A 24,309-nucleotide genomic window follows, 5' to 3' on the forward strand; every position below is an offset into this window, starting at 1 on the left:
GAACTCAGAAATCCGCCTGCCTCTGCCTCCCGAGTGCTAGGATTAAAGGCGTGCGCCACCACGCCCGGCTCTCTATCCCCTTCTTACTTTCTCTCTGAATAGCCCTACTTTATACAATCTCAGTTCATCTACAGACTTCAGGGATAATCTAGATTCCTGTCATTAGGGTGAGGTTATCATCTCCTCCACACATATTAGTGACCCCTAAATCCTGAACTCTAAGCTACAACTGGTCTTCACAAATGGCACCTTGCTAAAACCAAGGGCAACTGAAGAGCTAGGTCTGGTGGCACATGTCTGTATCCCCAGCCTTTGGGGGATGGAGGGCGAGGTAGGGGAAGACAAGAGGATCACAAGATCAAGACAAGCTGAAGATAAAGCAGCTTGACTGGTAGCAATTATATAGCAAGATGATTTTCTAAGAAAGCAAACAAAATACAATATGATGTTACAGATAGGTATTCCAAGAGGGAAACCTAGTTGCATCACTACTTGGTTCATAACTCAAATGAGATCTCAGTTTCACAGTTGGGGAATTGATCCTATCAGCACACAGCTAATCACCCTGTAGATGTTCTGTCTTTCCTCTAAAGCATGCTGCTAGGAAATACTATATTTGGATACCTCCACTATGGGACAGGAATGTGGAAACTCAACTATTGTGATAGCCATCTGTTCTGGGAAACATTAAGTCTCAACCTAATAGACTCCACATGAGTCTTCTGAAGTTTAGAATTCATTACTGTAGCTTAGCGTCCCCTGCCAATCACTTCAACATGTTTTCACATTTTGGTTATTATTGTTGTTCCTCTAATCTGTAATATTCTTTCTGGTGTTTATCTCTGTTGCTTTAGAACTTTCCATGTCTCCTCAAGATCGCCAAAAGCCCTGACAGTATTATCTTCTTGATTTCCTCTTTTTCAACTCTATTCCTCACTATTACCAGAATATTATCTCAACAAGATGGGGCTGCTGACATCAGTTTTGGATACTTGTCATATCTTTAAAACTTTGGTTTTTAAACAGAGGGTCTTCAGGCCTTGGCCTGCGTTTTCCACTGCAATTCTACAACAGTTCCTCTTTGGCTGCACAGATGCTCACTCCTGGCCAATGACATAAACCCAGTGAGGGACCTGGATGTTCTTTGATAGCTCCACACACTTATGGCCATGGGCTCCTGTCTTAACCAATAGTTGTTTTATTGTCTTTTTTACCACCTGCTGTTCTCATACAACTTACTGGTCAGATGCCAAACTTTTGCATAGACTTTTGAGAAAAGAAATCTGGTCTCTGCCCAAGCCGAGTATCTGGCATTTACTGATATTTTTTCCAAATATTATCTTCAGTACAAAATTTAAAATGTGAAATACCAATACACCCAAGAATATTTACTCTAAGGCAGTTGTTTTCTTTTTAAGATATTTTTTATGTATGTGAGTACACTGTTGCTCTCTTCAGACAGCAGAAGAGGGTGTCAAATACCATTACAAATGGTTGTGAGCCACCATGTGGATACTGGGAATTGAACTCAGGACCTCTGGAAGGGCAGTCAGTATTCTTAACCACTAAGCCATCTCTCAAGCCCAAGGCAGTTGTTCTTAACTGATTCGTTGCAACCCTATGGGGGATTGAATGACCCTTTTTAAACAAGGGTCACATATCAGACAACATGCAAATCGGATATTTCATTAGGATTCATAACAGTAGCAAAATTACAGTTATGAGAAACAATGAAGTAACAAGTTTGGAGGTCATTACAACAAGAGGAACTGTATTAAAGGGCATTAGGAAGGTTGAAGACCTCTGCAGTGAAGAAACACTATAAAATTTTATGTTTCAGCAAAAATGGATACTTTGCAACAAGAAAAGAACAGCTGATGAAATCTAAGGACTTCTGTAGGGAGTTGGGGAAGAAGAATGAAATCTTTCACATCTCCAAACATCACTGACAGTGATTTAAGAAAAAGAAAATCTCTCATCCTTTCCCTTTGTTTTTGTCTTATCTGACAATGCTCCTTCTGGAAGAGAAAGCCAACACTAGCACTCAAACACAATTCTGGACTTGCTAGAAATACTTTTTACTAACATCTGTGCTTGTACTCCTTGGCTTTCGCTTTCTGACATCTTCATCTATTGTTTTTATTTCCCACTCTACCAAAACTGCCCAGACCCACAGAATGTATAATTTTTTTCTTTGAAGAATTCTGACAAATGGTCCAATAGTTCTACAATGTTTCAGCTTTTCCATTTATTGTACATCATCCAAAGCATCTTATTTCTGAGTGTGTGTCTCAATGAAAATATTTTAGCAAATTATCTTCAGAAGTAGCAAGCCATTGAGTATAGACATCTAGTTAAAATTCTGTTTGCCTAAATTGAGATAAAAATAGTAATACCTTTTTTTCTGATTTTTATTTAACTAGATTTTTACTTAATAATTTAGTGGTTTATATGACTTAAAATCCTTGAAAATCCAAAGAGTGGGTATTCTAATAGTCAGTGAAACATCCATAATGTAGCAATGGTCCTTTAAGTCCAGTATAGCCCCGTCACTAGCTGTGAGTATCTCAGACTCTGAATTTTCCTTCTATTCCAAAGAAATCCCACAATGGAAGGTTAGCTGTCTTCTTGTGAACTAGTGCAGTGCAGAAGATGTAAGGACATATTAACTCTTGTGTCAACTTGTCAAACAGTGAATCTTAAAATGCATTGTCTACTACAGCCCATGGGATGCCTGACATTTCATTGTACTCATTCAAAATCCATCCATTCTGATTCCTATTTAAACTCTAGACATACAAAGTGAAGTATCATAACACATATTCTATGCATATGCTGACCAACCTTGAATCTTCCAGTGCTATGAAACAACTGTTTTACATTTGGTATAAGAATTTTAAGCAAACATTGAACTCTGTATTCAATATCTTAAAAAGTTATTCTGGTCAATTCCAATTACAGCAGATTTATATATTATTGGCAATTATCCAAAAATGAATCTCAGCCATATTTTTTTAAAAAGCATTTAATTTGCTATTATTAAGTCAGCTCAATAAAGTCTATAAATCAAGCCCAGGACTAATGTATAAAATTCTGTTAAAATTGCAATACATAAATGAATTGGTGTTTATAGTGATTTGAGTCTAGTGAACTAAAAAGAACCTAAGGTCTCTTGAGATAAACAATCAATAAATCAGACTACATAAAAAACAAATTTATCCATAAATAACTAAAGCTCCAAAGAAAATACCATATACCATAAAAATGACTTAAAAAGAAAATAGCCTAAGTGTTTATAGAAAAATAAAAACTTTTAGGACCTCAGCAGAAATATGGTCATCAATCATTAAAATTAATACACATAAAATGCCAAAAGGCAATATGCACAAGCTAGTCTAGCGATAATAAGTTTATATGTTTGTGTGTGTGTGCGTGTGTGTGTAGGTACACACACACGCACACACACACACACACCACATATATATAGCAATGTCAGAAGTTTTACAAACATTGAAGATGCAGCTGAAGGTTATACAACAAGACGAATATTTTATAGAGAGCATAGATATTCTGAAATCACATTTGATAATATGTATCAAGAATTTTGACATGAATTTGCAAAGTTCTGACAAGTATTTCCAAGCACAAAACACTGTCACAAGCACATGATTTAAAGTGTGAAGGCAAAAACATCTGCTCCTGTTCCTGTCATGCATGTGTACAGGAAGCACATATACAGAGAATCTGTAAATGCACATAAGCTTAGATCTGCCACATTTGGGAAAGGTCAACTCTGACTTGGAATATATTATCCTACACATCTGGATAATGTATATACAAGACAGAGAACATATCATTATAGACATGTATAAATTCTGTCATGTCTTCCAAAACATCAAACTGTCTCTAGTTAGAAAACTCATGAATATTTTGTCTCTTTCTGTTTTAGAAAGCTACAAGAAACAAAGGATACAAATCAAAGTATTTACTCATCTCTTGAAGGCAAGGCATGTGGGACAGAGTTCTAAAGCGTGTCACCTGTGTTTTGAACTGAACGTTGAGCCAGAGACAGGGAGATTTGTCTGTCATGCTCTTCATTTATGAAAAGCAAACTAAAACACAGAGGAAATTCATTTGAGGCCCAAGGATAGTGAAGGGCTGGCAAGCTAGCTTATTTATTTATTTATAGAATTTCATACATTCACATGATGTTTTGATCAAATAATCCCCTTTCCCCACTTACAAATTCTTACTTACTTGCCCCCTGCCACTGCCCACCACTTTTTCCTCCCAACTTCATGTGCTCTCTTCACCAAGGGTTGATCCTATGTGCATGGATATAGGGCCATCTACTGGAGATGAGGAGCCGCTCGGGAGCCCTGTCTGAAGAAAACTGACTCTTTCTCCTTTAATAGCCATCAACGGCCAATAACACAATTCTAACTCACCAGCTGTCATCTCGTCCATGATCCTGTACTCAAACAGTGAAAACCTAAACTCTTGGTCTTCAGCTCCAGGACATGCTTATTCTAGATGTGACACTGTTGTGTCACTTCTCAGTGTTCTTACGACAGGATCAGGAAACAAAGTTTCCTAAAGAAGCTGGGGTCAAAGACATTACTGGAAGGGGCCTAGAACTTGGTCTACTGTAACACATTATGATTTATTTTTCTTTTAAAAGGAGAATCAAACTCGGTATGGTTGTGTAAGCCTTTAATCCCAGCACTCAGGAAACGGAAGCAGACAGATCTCTGTAAATTCAAAAGCTGCCTGATCTGCATAGAGAATATCCTGCTTCAAGTGACAGAGACAGGGGCAGAGACAGAGACAGAGACAGGAAAGCATATATCCTGTATTGCAAAGAGTTCTACATCTGCCATGAATACAGCTGTAAGATATCTTTGGAAATGCTCACTGTGTTCATACGTCCTAGGTAAGCTCTCAAAGACGATATTAATCATCACTGTAAGCTTTTTTTTTTCTAATGGGGAAGGATGAAGCATTTTATTGCTGTGAGTGACATTTGCTCGTCAGATTTATAACACACTCATTTTCATTGTGTGCTCAAAACATCTTTTTACAAATGCCTATTCCCATGTGACTGCTACCAAAACCAATACATAACCATTTACAAAACTCCCTAATAATTCTTTGCAGTGAGTCCCTTCTTCTATCCATCATCCAGGAAAATCTGGTCAGTCCCCTGTTATTATGTATTAGATTTTCCATTTCAGTACTGTGGATCAAGCACATGGCTGCTAGCATGTTAGGCAATTGCTATACCTTTGAGATAGATTCTCTAATCCAGACTTGTACTAGTTACATCATTTTCTATAAATGAAAGGCCATGTTACTCTTTTTCATCTGATTTCACTTACTCAGCATAATATTCTTACCACTTGGTTATGTTGTTAATACAGATCTGTTTATAATTAATTAATTAATTAATTAATTAATTGTAATTAATTAGTATTCTACACACATGTCCACCACACTGCTTATACATTTGCCCATTAAGGAGTGCCTAGCCTCTTCTCACTAAATTTGAGAAACTGACCTGACTTGAACTTTGTATTGTTACAGCTATGTGTAATGATGTATATTCATTAAATATGCTGAAGCTAACTCACTAGAATATGGAGTAAGTACCCATTACCTTTACTGTAAATATCTGTCCCGGGACATGGCTAAGTGAATGAAGTGTTTGCCACAGAGATGTGAGAATCAAATTCAGCAGCCATGCAGAAGACAATGGGTATTGTGGCCTACCTGATACCAAGGAGGCAGCTGTGTGGGATCCCTTGGTAAACTGGTTAGATATGCTAGCCAAATGGTAGAGCTCCAGGTTTAGCCTGAGATCCTGCCTCCGTAAATAAAGTGGACAGGAGCAAAACAAGGCATCCAAAGTCAACTTTTGTCCTCTACACATATCAGCAAACTGATATATGTGTATTGCACACATGTGTTTACATAGATATGTACACCATATATGTGTGTATATACGTATATATGCATATATATACAAAAATAATTTTCAAAATTTATGACATCATCATACATCTCATTGCTGCTTTAGAATCTTATATATTTTCCACTTTCAACTACCAATTTACTTTCTCTGTCTCTCTGTTTATCTCTGTCTCTCTCTGTCTCTGTCTCTCTCTGCCTGTCTCTCTCTGTCTATCTCTCTCTGTCTGTCTCTGTTTCTGTCTCTCTCATTTTTTTTCTTCTTTTCCAAAACAGAGTTTCTCTGTACAGCTCAGACTGTTGTAGAACTTACTCTATTGACCAGGCTATCCTCGAATTCACAGACCTCTGCCTCTCTGCCTCTCTGCCTCTCTGCCTCTCTGCCTCTGAATGTCTGGGATTAAAAGCATGCACCACAACTGCCAGGATTTTTTTCCCCTTCATAAGCTGGTTGGAGGAACAAAATTTTCTACTTGAGGGGTTGGGTCAAGGGTTTGAGATAAGGATTGGTTAGAACCTATATATATATATATATCCTATATATAACTTAGGCTGGCCTCCAACTCATAAAATTCCTGCCTCAGGCTCTAAGTGCTAGGATAACAAAGGTGAGCCATCATGCCCACATGTAAGTTTCTAAATTTGAAAAGATATTACAGATTTTATTTTTCAACTATAGCTCCAAGATTTGCAACTATGTTTCAATTGTCATTCTAATATTTATTTTTTTATCGAGTTTGTTTACCATGCTGATCTACAAATAAAATACTGGATAGAACCTGTGACCATGATTGCCTAGCTCATGCATCTGAATACCTCAATTGTATCTTAACTGTTGAAGTTCTTATATAAAATTCCATGTTATTTTAGAGAGAAGAATGGCTCACAGTAAAATTTCTTCTCACCTTTGCCATTGATAATGTGTATTTGCTCTTTTTGCTTCTACGAAGTTTATTGCTTTTATTAATATGTTTTCCATTTCAATACCATGGATCAAGCACATGGATGCTAGCAGGTTAGGCAATTGTTATATCTTGGAGATAGATTCTCCGCCCAGGAATCCAGACTTGTACTGAATATATCTTTTCAAATGTTGTGTTTTTAACTCAACTAGACTCAGGAAGCTGAGGAGGAGAATAGCAGTTCAAGACTGGACTATGCTACACTGAAACATCACTTCCAAAATTGAATTCAATCTGCTTTTTTTGCCCTCAATTAAACATATTTCTAATTGTGTGTATGTTTTCTTTGACATTTCAGAATATATTTATAATACTAAAAAAAAATCACTTTTATAGTCTTTGCTAATTACATTATCTTTTATATTAGTTTGCTATATCTATGAACTGGTTATTGCTTTTTTATATCACTCATAATTATGATTAATTTTACCTGAAGGTTAAACACCATGAATACTGAGTTTGTTTGTTTTTTTAAGTGAGATGGTAAAGCCTTCCCAGAGAATATTAATGAAAGTTTTCACATCATTCTTGTTCAACCCAGAGAACAAGAGCATCTGTGAAGCCACAAGCTTTCAAGGCTCTATTTTCAGCTTAAAGGAGAAGCCAAGCATCCTTTAGTCTCAGCTGAGTTAGGCACTATACTCAGCGACTATAGGCAACCCATCATTCCAAACAAGGGGGATAAGAGGTTGAACATGTTCTACTACTATATACTGTGCACCTCAATGGTTATTTGATTGGTGACATTCCAGGAAGTGTTTTTTCCTAACCTCTTAGATGTCCACACTGCAAATTAAGTCCCAAGAATACCCTTTTCTTTGACACTGCTGTGAATCCAGGCTCATGGGACTCCTCTCTTGGAAATCCGCCATATTGTGCCTGTGTTTCCCATTGTGCCATAAGTGTTGGAGAAATCCAAGACCACCTAAAACTATCTGCAATCACATTCCAGAAACACCAACTGTTACAAAATCTGAAAACAGTTCCTTCCCCTATTCTGTGGAGTTTTCTAGTTATTTAAGGAGGAACAGCATGTGCCACATGCGTGCTGCCATGATGCCAGAAGCAGGTGTCTAGCACACTGCATTTAGCACTGTAGCATCTCCATTTAGAGACGTCTCCCTGATTTTTTATGTAAGAAATTGGGACACAGAGATAGAATTTTAGTAAAAACAAAAGCTAATTATTAAGAGACTATGCAGATGCAGAGGTGGCAACAACAAGAATAATGAATGAGGAAACATTATTATAAATAGATTGCTTCTTCTGAAGCCAAGAGCTCAGTAAACAGCCTCAAGCCATGTGATTCCTCAAAGATGATAAAGCTAGTTTCCCACCCTCATCTCTCACACTATCAGACAAACACTTGTACGTGCAATGTGAGAGAAAACTTTGTTACAAGTCTGCTCAAAGCTTTGCTGGTATTTCACTGACTGCAAAATGCATCCCCACATCCTCACATTTAACAATATCTTTTAAAATGTTCTTTTAAGGATGCTCTCTGCATTTGTGAAAAGGTCCTGAAAATCTTATGAATTAATTTAAGTGGAAATGCAATATGCCATCTGCCTGTCTTCCCAAGCCACTGGCACAGATTTCGTATGCAGGTTCTCAAGGTTAAGTCCTACTTGGGCTGCATCTGTTCTTATTCTACACAAGATCTCTCTATAACCCACAGTACCTAACTCTTCAAAACCTTGCTCTCTCAGGTCCCTCACTGTGTTTCTACTAGAAATCAAGATTGTGTAAAGCATACTTTTTCTTTGGAGGGGAGATTATCCTGCTCATATATGCCATGGAAAGACAGTCTCATTTCTTTCTCCAGTTTTCACAATTATTTATTGATTAATATATGTATTAACTTATTTATGCTTTGTGAGATAGTATCTCACTCTGTAGCCCAGTCTGGCCTCAAACTTACTACAATCCTCCTTCATCAGCCTTTCAAGTATTGAGAGTACAGCCATGAACCATTATACCCAGATTTTCTCTATAACCTTATATGCTAGTATATGGAGAATGTTTCTGAATGAAAGCAAACTGTTGAAACAAATACAACATACATTCAAAATCCAATCCATCTTTTAGAACAATTACTCTATTCATCTAAATTTTCTTTAACATGAAATCAAGTAAATGTATAACAGAATAGTCCTATGTTTTAATGAGAAAAAAAATCTATATATATGGTGAGAGGAAAAGAACCTGTTTGGTTTTTTTTTTTTATTGTTTTTTTTTTTTTCCTGGGCAAAATTCAAATGAACTCATTGCTCAGAATTAAATCACAAATTTTACAAAAGCAGTGAAGCCGATATTGTGGGCAATGGGCTACTGTTTAATTAGCAATTACATGCACAATTTAGAAACCACTTTAAGATAATTTAGCCTCAGGAGAATCACTAACATAACCTCTCCCATAAAGCACAATTCCAGGGGGGAAAGGAAGAACATACAGAATAATTTAATAGAAAATAAGGACCTTAAATTTAGGGTAGTAATCTCCCAAATTGAGCAAAGCACTGAGTTCCAAAATCATGGAAAATATCAACATGGTGTTTCTTCCCCAGTGTTAGGTTCATTATGTCTGGGATTTGCAGTTAAAACTGAAATGCAGTCAGCCTTGGGAGCTATCAAGCGCAATGTGCTTCCTTATAGGTCAGCCAGGAGACAGAAAACAAAAACACACACTAAACATACCTTCACTTCTGTTCTGATAACACAGCTGAGTTAGTTCCTTTGTTTAATATAACCAAAGGCATTCAGCAAAGGCTCAGTGATAGGTGACTTTGACAAGTGTGCATGCAGGTGACTTTGACAAGTGTGCATGCAGCTTTGGAACACAAAGACAGCAAAGAAAGTGGTTTATTTGAAAGACATGAACAGAGAGTGGGAGCTAGAAATATTTTCTAATTTTCAGAAAAGGAATTGCAATCTACTGAGTATTTCAGGCAAGTGGAGATAGCATTGACTGTCTAGGAATATGCCTTCCGACTTCTGGGTATCTATATGCACTAACATAAAATCTAACACAAAAATAAACTATGTTTATTTTTTCATACAAAGTAATCCCAACAAGACATGCAAAGGACATAGATTCTATGTCCCAGTAACAGCATCAGCTAGCACACCAGAAACACTTAAGTGTGATCACAAAAGCTTTATTTTCCAAAATAGTAATTTTTAAAGAACACAAAGAATACACATTAAAGGGAAGCCATCTGGTATACCTTCTGCTTAGAGCTTTTAGAGCAAACTTGCTCTGTGTGTGGAAAATATTATTACAATATTCCTCTCTCTAAACACACTCACACTATGCATATAGAGAAAATTATTAGGAACACTAAACTGTATATTTAAATAGGGACATCAACTGTGGGTGATTATCAATTTATGAAATTTTTTAGTTCAGGAAATTCTTTTTCCACCTTGTTGTTAAGACCTTAATTTATAGAATGCCTCCACTGAGATTGCTTATGGGCAACCCTATAGGGCATTTTCTTAATTGATGATTAGTGTGGGAGGGTACAGCCCATTGTGGGTAGTGCCACCTCCTGTGCAGGTGGTCCTGGGATGTATAATGCAACAGGGCCAAGCAAGCGATGGGGAATAAGAGAGTAATCAATGCTTCTCCCTGGTCTCTGCTTCAGTTTCAGCCTGCAGGTTTTTGCTCTGCATTTCCTCAACCCATAAAATGTGACATGAGAGTTGCAAGATGAAATAAACATCATCTAACAAAAACAAACAAACAAAAAAACCAACCAATAGTGGATATATACACTTTAACCAAAGATATACAAGACCAAAGAATGTAAGAAATTAACGCATAGGGAACAAAGTACCCATGAAAGGAGTTACAGAGACAAAATTTGGAGCTATGACGAAAGGATGAACTATCCAGAGACTACCCCACCCGGAGATCCATCTCATAATCAGCCACTAAACTCAGACACTATTGCATATGCCAGCAAGATTTTGCTGAAGGGATCCTGGTATTGCTATCTGGTATGAGGCTATGCCAGTGCCTGGCAAATACAGAAGTGGATGCTCATAGCCAGCTATAAGATAGAACACAGGGCCCCCGATGGAGAAGCTAGAGGCCCATTGGACTTGCAAACTTTATATGCCCCAGTACAGGGGAACGCCAGGGCCAAAAGTGGGAGTGGGTAGGTAGCGGGGTGTGGGGGGGGAGGGTATGGGGGACTTTTGGGATAGCATTGGGAATGTAAATGAGGAAAATACCTAATTAAAAAAAAAGAACTTATCCCAAATACCCTACTCCCTAACTTCTGAAAAATAAAACTTAAAATAAAAAGACAAAAAACACTTACCTCCCCTTTTCTACCAAGAGTAACACATCTACTTTTTCTCCATTTTGAACCATTGTACTGATTGCTGGAGAGACAAAAGGATGAATATTTCTTTTTAATGCTAACATATGCATAGATATGCAATGAATATAACTTAAGCACAAGTCTGGGGATAAGCTTTCCAAATTCTAGGTGAAGCTGGCAATCCCACATGCAGTCAGGAGGTATTTCTCAACAAGCATCGGGGCAGGGTCCTTACTTAGCTCCTGCAGTCTTCTTAGGTTCATCCTCTCTTCCTGAGCTTCTTGCGTTTGAAGGCAAAAACACAAGCTAGACTTGTCCATAGCAAACCAGCCTTTTCTCCACTGGTCCAGGGCATGGCAGTCTTTGTAGAAGAGTTGACCAATCAGATCATAGTCAGCTTCTGTTAAGTTTTCAGCAACAAAGGGAACAAAACGCTGTTAAAACAAATACAGAAAAAGTAAGAAAGACAGTGACAATAGGAAAGCCCTTCCCTAGCTACAGATAGAGGGAAACTGGAAGAATTATCTTCGTTTTCTAAAGACTCCAAGGAAGTGACAAAAGCAATATAATTAGTTTAAAATGCCATGAGACTTAAGATAAACAGGTGATGTATATTTTCAAGCAGCAACACCAAAGGCTTTGCTTTCGTAGTATGTATACGAAATGGGAAATGCTTTTTCTTGGTTCGTGAGATCTTTTAGACTTTTAGCTTCTGAACTTCCATTCAGTGTGTGTTCCTTTCACATGGCTGCCTGAGTCTGCTCCTTTCCTCCTTGTACACGGGTAGGTGACATACCCAGGAGAAGGCACAGGAGAAAAAAAATGTTTTTACAGCATGAAGACTACCTTAATCATCAAAAGTTGAGAATTAGCTTGCAAGAATAATTTTTGCTAATGTGACACATTGATTTCTTGTCTGTTTCAGGCCCTAGAAAATCTGCTTTTAACGGATTTTGATGGCCAACTTTGAAAGTATGGAACACTTTCATCCTAGAACTGAAGGTACGGTGTTCATGGAGCTTTAAACCTCAACCATAGATCACAAGTTAAAGATCTTTCCTGGACTTAGCAGATATAAAATTTAAATACCTTGGCTATTGTCTCTGTCCATTTTCTTTGAATCTGAGATGTTTCAGCTCCAAACAAAAAGACACGTTCTGAAGGTAAGTAGATTTCAAAGACAAAGATGGGCCTACAGCAAGCACAAATAAAAAGACCCACCACACAGAATAAATAAATGTGATTTAAAAAATTTAAAAGTCAAAAGAAAGATTAAATAATAATCAATTTATGTAACAATAACAAATATTGAATGGAAAAACAGCATCCTCAACTATGACTCTCAAGTAAAATATTCTGGTTAGTATATAAAAATAATAATAACAATAAATAATAACAATAATAATAATAATGATAATAATAATAGAGTTCAAGTAATTTAATATAAACGATATCATTAAAAATCTCTCTTATCATAAAATTTCTAAAATCTTTGTTCCCAAAACTATTTTTATGTTCATGTTTATACATTTTCATTAATTATACTATAAAACAAACAGTAAGATATTTTAGATCAGCATCCCTCAGGCTGTTTCTGAAAATACATCAGATGTTCATAGAAGTTTTTAAATAAGTAAAAGGCATTATATAAATGATTCTTAATCTTTTAATTTCGACATTTTCAGACCATCAAATTACCCAAATAGTCTTAAAACTTATCTTTGAATTTGCTCTTTAATATCTCTGAGGGTTGTAGATATAGCTCAGTGGGAGAGTGTTCACTTGAAGAATTTGATACTGTGTTTGTTTTAATATGAGCCAATAATCATAAAGCCTTCTCTTCTCTCATCTGTTTTATTATATGGTGCCCTTTAAACAAATATATGAGTTTTGCTTTAACCCACTACTTAAATTAATCATAGAAACAAAAGTACTTCAGTGGTCAAGAATGGAGTGCTACTCTATAAAGTACGTTTTAGAGAATTTCCTGTGGAGATTACAACTAAAATCAACTAGCTTGAAGAGACATAGGACAGTTTTATAGAGAGCAATGGAAGACAATGAAAGATAACTAAATCCTCATTACCTACTACAGTGACTACCAACCCCTCTCATCTCCCAGACAGCTGCTCAAGGGTGGACCTACCCAGTATTCAGATAGAAGTCCTCCTTATGGACAGCCAGGCAGATAACTTCGCTGATATTAATGGTACCATTAGGTGTGGTGCACCTGTCATTTTCATAGTAACTCAAGAAGCCGCCTTCCAAAACACACCATTTTTTATTTGTGTCTAAGAATTTAAAACAGAGAAAATAGAAAACAGAGTCATAATATTAAACTTTTAAAAACATCATGACTGCATTCAAATAAAGAAATTGACAAATTCCTTATTTAAGATAAGGATCATCAAACTACCTACCCTATAAGATGCAAAGCTGATATACTTTTGCTTTCAAAAACATTATCATCTAACTGTAAAGAATGTACCAGAGGAAAATGAATATGACATTGATGACCATAGAAGGAGGCCAATTCAATGAACTATAAAGCTTCAAAGCAACTCTGGAACCATAGAGATTGAGGTCTGCACAGAACAAGATGAGGAGAACTAACACAGAACAATACCCCAAGACCACTGATTCAGGAGGATGTCAAAGGAGTGTTCAAAATCTGCAGTGTCCATAGTGTCCTATTTGGGAATTTTCAAGTTCTTATTATACAGGGATTAGCACATCGTGGATAGAAACCAAATTTCTATCAAATTTCTACAATCCCTTGTCACAGTAAAGTTTTATCGGTACACAGTGATACTTATTGTTTTGTGGATGGTCTGTGGCCCATTTGCCATTACAAAGGGGCTCCATTTTCTTTAGAAATATGGGCTCAAAGAGAGTCAGTCCTGTAGTTTTATCATGTGTATAACATCATATGCTTTACAAATGGGCCAGAGGTCTGACAACTAGGTACTGATCTTGTCTTATGAGTATCTAGAATAACAAAGACGTGATAGGAAATCTTGACATTCCTGTTAATTTGGGAAGCAGTGAATGTGTGGTTGTCAGTAATCCGAGAGACCCACTCTCTGCTACTGAAGGCACACTGTTAAAGCTGTTTTTGCAAGATGTCCACCAAAATGATAGCAAGGCCACATAATGGGCAATTCTCAGGCCTTGGCTGGTTAACAGAGGAGTTAGTATATGAGGGGAAATTGAAAGAGGGGTTATTAATTTCTCTTTACTTGTGATGTTTGGGACAAGGAAGACAAATATTCGTGTAGTAGTTATCTAAACCCTATATGTAATCCCACAGGCAATGTATTGCAGCCTTTCATGAGTGATGTGGATGTTCTCATTTAGAACTAGGGTTGTCAAATGAAGTCCCAGGGGCAAAGCACCTAAACTCAGAGAGTGACAGGCATCCAGAAAGTCCTGGGCTTACTTAAGCCTCCCAAAGCTCCTCCTCTCAGTCTTGACCATGTGCACATACCATGCATGCTCTACACACTCTATATGTATGAATCCACTGAGCCTGCAGAATGACATCGGTCTGAGCCGAAAGCACTGTCTTGTACCCTTTTCATAGGCACAAATCCCATGAGTGGCCACAATATAAGAGGAGGAGAATCGGAACAGATAATTTCTGCAGCTTCCCTTTAACCACTGAGTCAAATACCCATATGCTTACTACACAATGAGACAGTAGAATCACTTTTAGAGTGTCACAGTAGAGAAGTCCCATATTCTAAGGCATGTGAGCACAGTGAATCTGAGGAAGTTACAGAATGCTATTACTTTCCGAAACCATGAAGTCATTTTGTAAATTTCCTAAATTGATGGTATTCAGCTTCCACTTATGATAGGAATACGCATCAGTAAATTTTTTCATTTAAATAAACATCCTTTTGGTCTTAGGAAAAAAAAATACTTTTCAGTAAACAACTGAGGTTTTGCCCAGAATAAAAATAAATCCCTCGTTAATGTATGATATTAAATAGAAACAGAATGAAAATGGGAGACTCTGGCCAACCCAATCCACCACTTTCTTTTTAGAAAGCAAGGGCTGCACAAAGTAATCAAAGCCTGCTACCAGGGGAAACACAGGGCTGAGGAGGGGGAACGAAAAACAAAACCAGGATGCTATTATTCAGCTCTGTGCAGAGGTTTAACAAGGGCTATCAATCTTTCTTTTCATGAACACTAAACCGAGAAAAGAAAAAGCAAAATACAGATCTGTCTTCATAAGCAAGAGCTGCACGGACTTAAGATGGGAAAAGCTGAACTGACAATGCCCAGCCTTGCGACTTGGAAGGATGCATGCATTCCATTCCCAGACGCCTGTCTACGATTTTAATCATTGTGTTTTCTGCCCTGTGCTGACAAGGGCTGCTGGAGAAGTGCTGTCCAGTACTTGCCTTTCAGAGGCAAAGGTGACAGCCACACTTTAATCTCTATATCTTTCCAAACAGTTCGTTTTTCCTTCTATAAAGCTGGCATTCAACAACAGAAGGCACTGCCAGATCTTGCAAGGGCCAAGAATCGGGCCCAGAAAGACAGGCTTCTTCAGAGTTTAGCTTGTGCTTCTTGGGGTAGCTCTTTCTCAACAAAATATGCTTTGTGCCACAACTGTATCTTGTAATTTGCAAGGTTCCCCAATTCTGTGTGGGAGTGGGGATATGCATGACAAGATTCTCATTGTCTGCCTGAAACTCAGAAAGTACTAAGCCCTGCATATCATGTTTTCTAATGGAGATATGAAGTTCAAGTTATAAATTAAGCATTGTAGGAAATGTATGCATTTTTTTCTGAGATTTTATTCATTTACTTTGTAAAATCTTAGTTGATTACTTATAATTCATACTCTAGTCAAACCACTGGCTTATGATCCAACCACATATATAATCAAAGACTACCAACAAGTTACTTAGATAGTTTTAAGCTGCTAGTTTCTTAATGGTAAAGTCATTCAGATACTTATTGTGCAGCAACTACATGTTAGCACTGATTTGGGTGCCAAATATTTGATGAATCTGAACAAAAAGTGAGAAAGCATCAGTGACTCTTCACTCCTCAGGGAAGGAGTAAACAAGGAAATGAAGTAGTAGTTATCTTGGATGTCATAAGTTCCATGCTGGGACTATACAGCATCCTCAGAGGATGATCTTCTGGTACAGAGAATATTTGGGTAGTATGACTAAAAGGCCTTGCTATGTGGCAATGAAATGATCCTGGAAAGATAGAATAGCATCAATCTGGAAATATGGCATCTATATAGGACAAGAGTAAAGCGTAAAGAATACAGCCTTTTCAGAAACAGATGAAAATGCCTGATGGGCCAGGCATGGGAGTTTACAAGGAATGCCCTGAAGAGTTCAGGTCTTAAACACAGGTACTAGGGAATGCAGTCAGCAGTGGGATCCTAGTCTCTGCCCTTGAGTGATGTGATGAACAGGATCTGACTATTATTCTGAAAGTAATTAAGTCTGGTTCTTTGTAGAAAGTTTTCAAGGAAGCTATGGTAAATATTAAGTGGACGGAAAAATGGTACCACAGCATAGGTAGGGCTGGATGGACAACAGAGCTGGCCTGGTATCAGCAGATTTGGTGTTGAGTGCAAATCTGTAAAACATGCCGACAAGTAGGAGAGAAAATGACAAAGAATACTTTCCAGGAGAGTATTTTTAAATGAAATAATTTCTAGTGCCCTATGTAAGTAAACCTTAGATCTCTGAAACTGCTTTTAGAAAAATATTCCAAATGGGGAAAAAGGGCTCTAGAATATTCAAGAAATCTGAAAAGGTATTGGTAAGTACTTTGTTTTTGTTATTATGCAAAAATTTTAGTAATTGTTTGATTTGATTTATGGGTTACAGTTGCAAATCCTTTGTAAAACTTGTCAATTATTACTCCTTAGGCCAAGTAAAAGAAAACAATGAAAATCATTGCATCTTTGGGGGAAAAAAAGCAACCATGTAAGTATAGAGTAGAAAATGGTATTCTTTCCCACTATGCTATCAGATCGTTGTCAAGAAGAAAGGGCTACCACACGTTGGTCTTCCTTCTTCTTGATTTTCTTGTGTGACTAAGGCACAAAGTTCTAAAGCTAAATGTGACAAAGAATAGAGCCACATTCAATGAGCGGTTTCAAAATCATACCTGTCCCTGAGTTTTGGAGCCTGTGATAACATAAGAGAATTAATAAAAATTAGCATGTTACCCTAAAAAAAAAGAAAAGAAAAAGAAAAAGAAAGAGAAGGAGAAAGAGAAAGAGAAAGAGAAAGAGAAAGAGAAAGAGAAAAAGAAAAAGAAAAAGAAAAAGAAAAAGAAAAAGAAAAAGAAAAAGAAAAAGAAAAAGGAGAAGAAAGGGCTACAAAACAGTCAGGGCTGAGTTACTGAACTGCCCCTTCCTTCTTCCCCTGAAGTACAGTACAGCAGCTTGGTCTAGACTCTATGTGGCTCCCAATTACTGAGCACAGAGCATAGAATTCTTTTCTCAGAAAAATCTAATGATGCACAGTTTAACCTCAACTTTGCTTGTGGAATTATGCAAATTTAATAAAATAAAACTTAAGCAATAAACTTATCAATAAATATGAAATTAAGTGTTCCAAACATCTGAAAAGAATTTCAGTGTAGACTAAATTTCTTCCAAATTTAGAAATTTATATTTGAGATTGTTTTGGATTGGGCACATTTAATTGGTAAAGGCTATGAAAATATTTCCAAATCTAAACAAAAGACCAATGTGAAATCAGAAACAAATTCTGGTCTGAAGCATCTCTGATTTGGGATAATTACACTAGAAAGAGTTTACAGTTTAATAATTACTGCAGATGAAAAAACGACAGGGGAAAGGTTTTATACGGAAATGTGACCTAAGAGGAGCAGCACGGATACCTTCAAGTAGCTTCTTCTCTGAGGAGACTCTAGAGGCAGAGGCAGCAGTCTGGTATAAGAAGTCGCAGAGGAAGGAGGATTGGGCAGCATCCTGACTTGACCCTCCCTCAGAATGAGCATCATACTGAGGGAAATCTAGAAAAGTGAAAGTGAATTTTTACATTTAAATCCAAAACATAATAAGGTTCCCCTTTCTTTAGGAATGTGTGACCAAGTTAGAAGAAAAGTAGAAGAAAAATAGGTCCTGATTTATGATCAAATACATACAGAGATTTATTTCACTTTGAGTAAAATTTGCAAAGAAGCACACACTTAAGCCATAGTTATTATTCAAATATGAAAATCAGATTTAATTTTGGAAGAAACGATAATGTGGAATTAACTATTTTAATCTTCCATTTGTAAGATTAAAGGACTATAAAAGATATACATCCTACACTTCTTTTCTGCTATAAGGCGGCAGCACTTTACTAATTTCATATTTTTCTTGGTTGAAGATTAGTTTATTTGTGCCTCATGTTTTCCAGAGGTATATCTGAAGACTGCCGTCAGTATAGGGTGACAGACAAACCTGAGAACTTGTTATGGTAGAGAAATTCCATTTGCAGACTCTGCCCAGCCTTCTTGGCCAGCAGGTAGGGGGTACTGTGCACGGGATCTCCTGTCGCACACATGACATCTGCTCCACTGAACAGCAGGGCCATTGTTTCCAGCACATCTGGCTTCACTACTGCAGCACACAGAGCCTATGCATTCAAAGGACATGAATGTGAGTCCAATTCTTAAAAGAAATGCAAGTCTAACAATGTGTGCACGAAACATGCATTCCTTCTTCCTACACTAATAACAACTTTGGCTTTAACCAGCAGTGGGTACCAAAGGTCCACTCTGCATCAGTTAAAGTAATAAGTCAAGGCCTCGAAGACTTAGTTCATTGTCTTAGCTAAACAATGTTCTCCTTCTGAACCTTCCAATGTGTGTGATAACATTCTATAATGAGTGTGATAACATCCTATAATGGGTGTTGCTGAGAAATTTAAAACACTTCGAACGTCATAATAAAGTATCCACTAAATGATCTATGCTGAGAGTGCTGACATATATTGATATATGACATTTAAATCCAGGTATAGTGGTATATTTTATTCACCTTATTTAACTCTTCTTTGGTCAGAGATGCTAAGAGAGTCTTTCTGAATTTTCCTTCTTTGTATTTCTGGGTAATAAAGTTTTTTCTCTTTTCCACTGGGGAATCCATCTGTAATTCTTCATCTTTTTGAAGGTTCCCAGCCCAAAAGTCATTTGCTCTCTTGTTTCCAATGACAATAAATAGCTGGAATGGAAAAGGAAAAAAAAAAAAGATAAAACTTCATTAAACGTACTTGATCCTTCAAAATTAATTCCAATTCTAAACTAAACCCCCAATTCAATATAAAATATAGAAGAAAGCATGAAATCCTGAACTCTGGAGGCAACTCAAGAGACATGAGATGCTATTTCTAAGGCAACATCATCTGAGAAACCAACCACAGGCCACACAGATGCAATGAAAGTCGCCTGACTCTTCAAACTCATGCTGAGACAAATTCACTTAAATGGTTGCGCAAGTAGTCTGTCTCAACAAGAGAAAGCAGAACAGGAGAGAAAATGGAGACATAAGACAGTGACACAGACCCGGTGGGCTAATGACCAGGCTCAGCCCAGACAGAGAATACTAAATTTTGCTAACTTTATTCATTCCCTTGTCTAATACTGTTCCATAAGGGTTAGAAAAAGAAACTGAGTTCTCACTTTCGTCAGAGTCGTCACATCTTTACATTCTGAGTATCATTAAAGTTCTATGTAGTCTTTACTTTAAAAATAACTATGTAATTGAGGAAGCTATATGCCATTTTCATGCCATAGTGAGAATGCCATCTAAGAACACCTTTAAAAAAGTAACTGCCTGTCTCATCCAGTCTACGTTCACTGTGCCCAATGGACAGGTCTTACCTCAATGAGCTCATTGCTCCAAATACTGGCATCCATTTTCAGACTTCTAACTTTAGAGTCTTTTGGTCCCAACGATCTATGTTGTCCTGAAGGGAGAGATGATTATATTTCCATTTTAATTTGAATGTGAATTAATTTTACTTTATTTTTTAAATGTGTATAGCAGGACTGGGAATATAGCTCTAAGGCTAAGACCCTATGTTCAATTCCTCACAACCCCTTGCTTCCCCAACCCTGCACACTTATATGTGTAGGATATGGATAGAGGGATAATTCAGTCAATAAAGAACTTTCTTTGCATGTGAAAACCTAAACTCCATCTCCCCAAACCACATAATAACAGCTAGGTCTCAGGGTATGTGCTTATAATCCTAGCACTGAGGGGACAGAGAATCCATTCTTTTGGCCTGGTAGTTAGCCAGCCAAGACGACTAGAAAATTTCTAGGTTAGTGAGGAGAATTTTCTCACAAAATTAACTAGCTAACAAACTAAGTGACTGCCATAACAGTCCCAGTACCTACTATTCTAAAGGCCAAAACCACTACAAGTGTTTATGGTGATTATACAAAAACAGCATAAATAAAAATGTGGCAATATTTGTTACTATCATGTACTTCCATAAAACTATATTTAAAAAAATATATACATGTATGCATGTTATGTGTGTGTGTGTGTGTTTGCACACATGTGCATATGTATAATCTGCATGTGATCACCAAATATTTTTTTCTCCCTGGCTATATAGGAATATGTTTAGGCCTTTAGACCTGTGAATAGTGTTCTACTCCAGAGCTATATTTTAAAAAACGGAAAACCTTTATGGTCAGTTAATTCTCATGCATGTACATGCAGGTATCAATACTGGACAATCTGATACTGACAATTATAATAAAAATGAGCAGAGAGACCTGAAGTTGACTTCCTGTCCTAATTCCTGCTTCCCTTGAAGAATGGAAGAACAGAACTGTATCATCATCAAGTGTGCACTGTAAATCAACTTTCAGTCATAACTGATACACAATACATGTCAAAATAAGCTGAAATTTAAACCATCTATATAAGAACATGTATTGATATTAAAGGCACTTTGCGCAGGAGCAGTAAAGATTCTTGACTGTGTACTAAACCAGAAGCTCTTTTCTTCCTTTACTGAGGAGGTAAAACATATTTTAGGGCACAAAGCCCCATAGCCTGAGTTCACATTGCTATATGCTTTTAATTATGACCTAAAGACAACATTGGACACCTGTGAGTTACAGACAGAGAAGCTAAAGTGTCCGATGAAAGAACAGAGAAGCTCGAACCAGAGAAATGGCTCATCAGTAAAGAGAACTGACTGCTCTTCCAAAAGATTAGGGTTCAATTCCCAGATCCCATATGGTGTGGTTCACAACCATCTATAAATCTAGTTTCAAAGGAGCTTATGCCCTTTTCTAGCCTCCATGAGCAGCAGGTATACACATGGTCATAGACATACATGCAGAAAAAATAAATACCAATAATGGTAAAAGAAAAATGCAAACATAGAATATGTGCTCTGAAGAGGACAGGACAGAATTAGAAATGCCAGTGAGATACTGTGGGCTTTAAGGAAGACTAAGGGTGCAGGAGAGTCTCTCATTTTAGGCTTGAGTGTAGGGTAGGCAATAAAACTTCTCACCAATGTAGGACAGAGACAAAAATAGGCAGACTTATACATGACTGCAAGAAGGATCTACTTCTGACCTGGGCATTTTCAAGTATCTTTGGAAGACTAATCAGAGATTCTCATAGGGAATGAAAATCATCTTTAAAAAATGAATGCTGAATACAAGTGATAAATAACATTGATACAAAAAATAAGAATTGAAAACAGAGCCTCAGGCACACATGTACTTCAGCAGCATTAAGTGGTGAGGTCAAAGAAGGATGGACGGCACCTTCTAAGACAGCAAGACAGCAGACTATGGGATTATTGAAGTTGAGGAAGACCAACACCAAAGAGAGACATATGAGCTACAGTTCTCATATATTATAAAGAAGACAATGTAAGAATAGATCAAATGGGGCTGGAGAGATGGTTCAGAGACTAAGAGCACTGGCTGCTTTTCCAGAGGTCCTGAGTTCAATTCCCGCCAACCACACAGTGGTTCATAATGATCTATACTGAGATATACAGGCATACAGCCAAGAAGAACACTGTTTAAATAATAAATAAATAAATAAATCTTTTTAAAAATGCAGAATGGAAATTTGCAACTGATGATGGTGGGGGTAGGGAGTACCTCCAGGAAGAAATGGAGACCTGGGATAGGTGAGGCACCCAAGAATCAATGGGGGTATCCTCAGCTGTGATGCACAGCACTGGGGTTATGGAGCCTGGGGAGTCTGCCTCCTTGTGGCCAGGCAGAAACCCTGGTGAAGCAACAGGTACACCAATCCACCCACAAAACTTTCAACTCAAAACTTATCCTGTTTGTAAGAGATTTTGGGATTAAGGATGGAACAGAGACTGAGGCAACAGCCAACCAATAACCAGCCCAACTAGAGACCCATCCCATGGGCAAGCACAAATCCCTGCCACTATTAATGTTACTCTGTTATTCTTGCAGGCAGGAGTCTAGCATGGTTGTCCTCTGAGAGGCTCCATCTACCAACTAACTCAGACAGATGCAGACACCTAAAGCCAAACAGTTGATGAGGCTTGGGGACTTTTATAGAACAGGAGAAAAGATTGTGGCCTGAAGGGGATAGGAACTCTACAGGAAGATCAACAAAATCAATTAACCTGGACCCTTTGGACTTGCAGAGGCTGAACCACCAACCAAAGAATATACACGGGGTAGACCTAGGCCTCCCAACACATAATGTAGCAGAAGTACAACTTGGTCTTCATGTGGGTCCTGAATAATTGGACCTGAGACTATCTCAAAAGCTGTTGCCTATATGTGGGATATGTTATTCTAGCTGAGCTGCATGGTCTGGCCTCAGTGGGAGAGAAAGCACCTAGCCTCACAGAGACTTGAAGTGCCAGGGAGATACCTAGGTGGCCACCACCCACTCAGAGAAGAAGGGAAGGGGTGAGGAAAGAATTGTGGGAGGGGGTGACTGGTAGCAGGGTAGTGATTTAATGCAAAGTGAATAAGTAAAAAACTAAAAAAAAAAAAAAAAGTTCCTAAGCATACTATGGAGGATTTTAAAAATGGTTTTACAAAATTTAAATAATTAGGTTTCTAATTGAAAATAATATTTTTCACCAGAAAAAAAATATTAGACCAATACACTGGTAAATGCAGTGTAAATTCTTGCACTGGTTGAGAGAAAAGAAGGCTGATTATAAACTGCTGAAGGAAAATGCAGGGAAAGAGATGAGAAGACCCTGGGCTGCTCACTGTGTAGTCAGGAAAGCAACTCAAGTCAAGAGGAGAAGAGTGACACAAAGGAGGATGGAAGAGCTCTTAAAAAGCCTGGGTTAGCAGACTGGTGCAGTTTACAGCACAAAACAAGCAGTTGACACACTCAGGAGACTGTGGATGGTCCACGGGCCCAGAGGAGGGAGGAAAGAAATGTAGCAGGAGACAATGGCTAGAATGGAGGATCACAGCAAGGCTGCTGTTTCTCTTCCTGTGGTGGTCATTTTGTGATCAGGAAAGGCTCCTAAACAGAGCTCCAGAAAGTGCAAGATGGGGTGGTGGGGGTGAAGGTGGGGTGGGGAGGTAAGACTAGGAGATGGAAATTAGCCAAGGTCCTCCAAGTTCTCCCGAAACTTTACAAGATATTTCAATGAACCGGTCCACTTCTATCCACTCTCTGAGATATGGGCTAGGGCTCATAGATGCCCTGAGATGACAGATAACCAGGTATAAGGTCACAAGAAGAAATGCATTCATGACCCTTGTTAGCATTCTGTCTAAGCTCCACCCCAGTTACCTGGCAACAGCTAGGTAGGCCTGATCCACTATAAAAGAGGCTGTTTGCCCCCTCCTACTACTCTTGTTCCTTTGTCTTCTTGCTCCTGCTCTGTCCCTTCCACCACTCCCCATTCCCTTCCTCCCTTCCTCCTCTCTCTCCACTTGCTCATGGCTGGCCTCTACTCCTCCTCTCCTCTCCTCTCCTCTCCCTCTCTCCTCTCCTTTCCTCTCCTCTCCCTCTCTCCCTCTCCCTCTCCCCCTCCCCTCTCCCT

General features: G+C 37.9%; 1 protein-coding gene across 4 annotated transcripts in view; it reads right to left on the bottom strand.

Moving 5' to 3' along the window:
- The window catches only part of Arap2 (ArfGAP with RhoGAP domain, ankyrin repeat and PH domain 2), a 164,701-nt gene that overhangs the window by 56,677 nt on the left and 83,715 nt on the right, over window positions 1–24,309 (bottom strand). For all 4 annotated transcript variants that reach the window (XR_003836690.1, XM_021162421.2, XM_029477281.1 and 1 more), the window contains exons 12-19: window positions 20,147–20,232; window positions 19,305–19,487; window positions 18,726–18,900; window positions 18,155–18,289; window positions 13,407–13,551; window positions 12,350–12,452; window positions 11,496–11,694; window positions 11,258–11,321 (exon numbers count right to left, since the gene is read on the bottom strand). Coding sequence is in view for 3 of the 4 variants with exons in the window: in XM_021162421.2 (XP_021018080.1) it covers window positions 11,258–11,321; window positions 11,496–11,694; window positions 12,350–12,452; window positions 13,407–13,551; window positions 18,155–18,289; window positions 18,726–18,900; window positions 19,305–19,487; window positions 20,147–20,232 (1,090 nt within the window). In the remaining variant the exon portion in view is untranslated. The remainder of the gene's footprint in view (window positions 1–11,257; window positions 11,322–11,495; window positions 11,695–12,349; window positions 12,453–13,406; window positions 13,552–18,154; window positions 18,290–18,725; window positions 18,901–19,304; window positions 19,488–20,146; window positions 20,233–24,309) is intronic.

Source organism: Mus caroli, chromosome 5 (assembly GCF_900094665.2).
Source record: "Mus caroli chromosome 5, CAROLI_EIJ_v1.1, whole genome shotgun sequence".
Taxonomy (NCBI): Eukaryota; Metazoa; Chordata; class Mammalia; order Rodentia; family Muridae; genus Mus; species Mus caroli.